Source organism: Myotis brandtii, unplaced genomic scaffold (assembly GCF_000412655.1).
Source record: "Myotis brandtii unplaced genomic scaffold, ASM41265v1 scaffold601, whole genome shotgun sequence".
Taxonomy (NCBI): domain Eukaryota; kingdom Metazoa; phylum Chordata; class Mammalia; order Chiroptera; family Vespertilionidae; genus Myotis; species Myotis brandtii.
Window position 1 is genome coordinate 811,774 of NW_005370276.1, and position 773 is coordinate 812,546.

Sequence of the window (773 nt, forward strand, 5' to 3'; positions counted from 1 at the left end):
GAGGGTGGGGGGTGAGGTGTGGGGGCTGGGTGTCTCTTCCCAGCCCAGAGCCCCACCTTCTCCTCCTGTCTCTGGTCTATCTCCTCCTGCAGCCTCTTCAGGAGCCGGTCCTGCCCACACAACTTGGTCAACAGGGTCTGAAAGAGGAGAACGGGACCAGATCTGGCTCTTACCTCGCCCCCCCACCCCACACACACAACCTAGAATATCTCTCCCCAACCCTGGAACTCAGCAGCGGTTGGATCCGGGAGCACTTACATCTGTCTCCAAGCTTTGGTGGAAGGATGAGTCCAGGGGAGGGCCCGGCTGAGGAAGAGGAGAAAAGCCGGGGTCACCTGGGCGGTCAGGGCGTTACCGCAGCTCAGAGCTGACCCCGCTCCGCTTCTACCGACAGACACCCCCCTCCTTGTTAGCTTCATTCCAAGCGTTAGCAAACCTCAGTAAGCCCATTGTCTACTTCTTGGCTTTAGGAAGATACCATGTGCTCTCTTAACAAATAGCTATAACAAATATTATCATTAATGGGAAACATTTAGACATTTCCTTTACTGCTGAGACTAAACCAAGGATGCCCACTACCACTGTTACCGTTTAACACAGTGTTCGAGATCCTGCCCAATGCTGTGAGACACAGAAAACAGCCCAGCCAGTGTGGCTCAGTTGGTTGAGCATCATCCTGTGCATCAAAAGGTTGTCAGTTTGCCCAACCGGGTGGCTCAGTGGTTGAGCGTCAACCTATGAACCAGGAGGTCATGATTCGATTCCCGGTCAGG

General features: G+C 54.1%; 1 protein-coding gene across 1 annotated transcript in view; it reads right to left on the minus strand.

The window, feature by feature from the left end:
* The window catches only part of PLEKHA4 (pleckstrin homology domain containing, family A (phosphoinositide binding specific) member 4), a gene marked incomplete at its 3' end in the record, with an annotated part of 32,389 nt that overhangs the window by 16,044 nt on the left and 15,572 nt on the right, over positions 1 to 773 (minus strand). The window contains exons 12-13 of the mRNA XM_014550425.1: positions 259 to 306; positions 57 to 137 (exon numbers count right to left, since the gene is read on the minus strand). Coding sequence (XP_014405911.1) covers positions 57 to 137; positions 259 to 306 — 129 coding nt within the window. The remainder of the gene's footprint in view (positions 1 to 56; positions 138 to 258; positions 307 to 773) is intronic.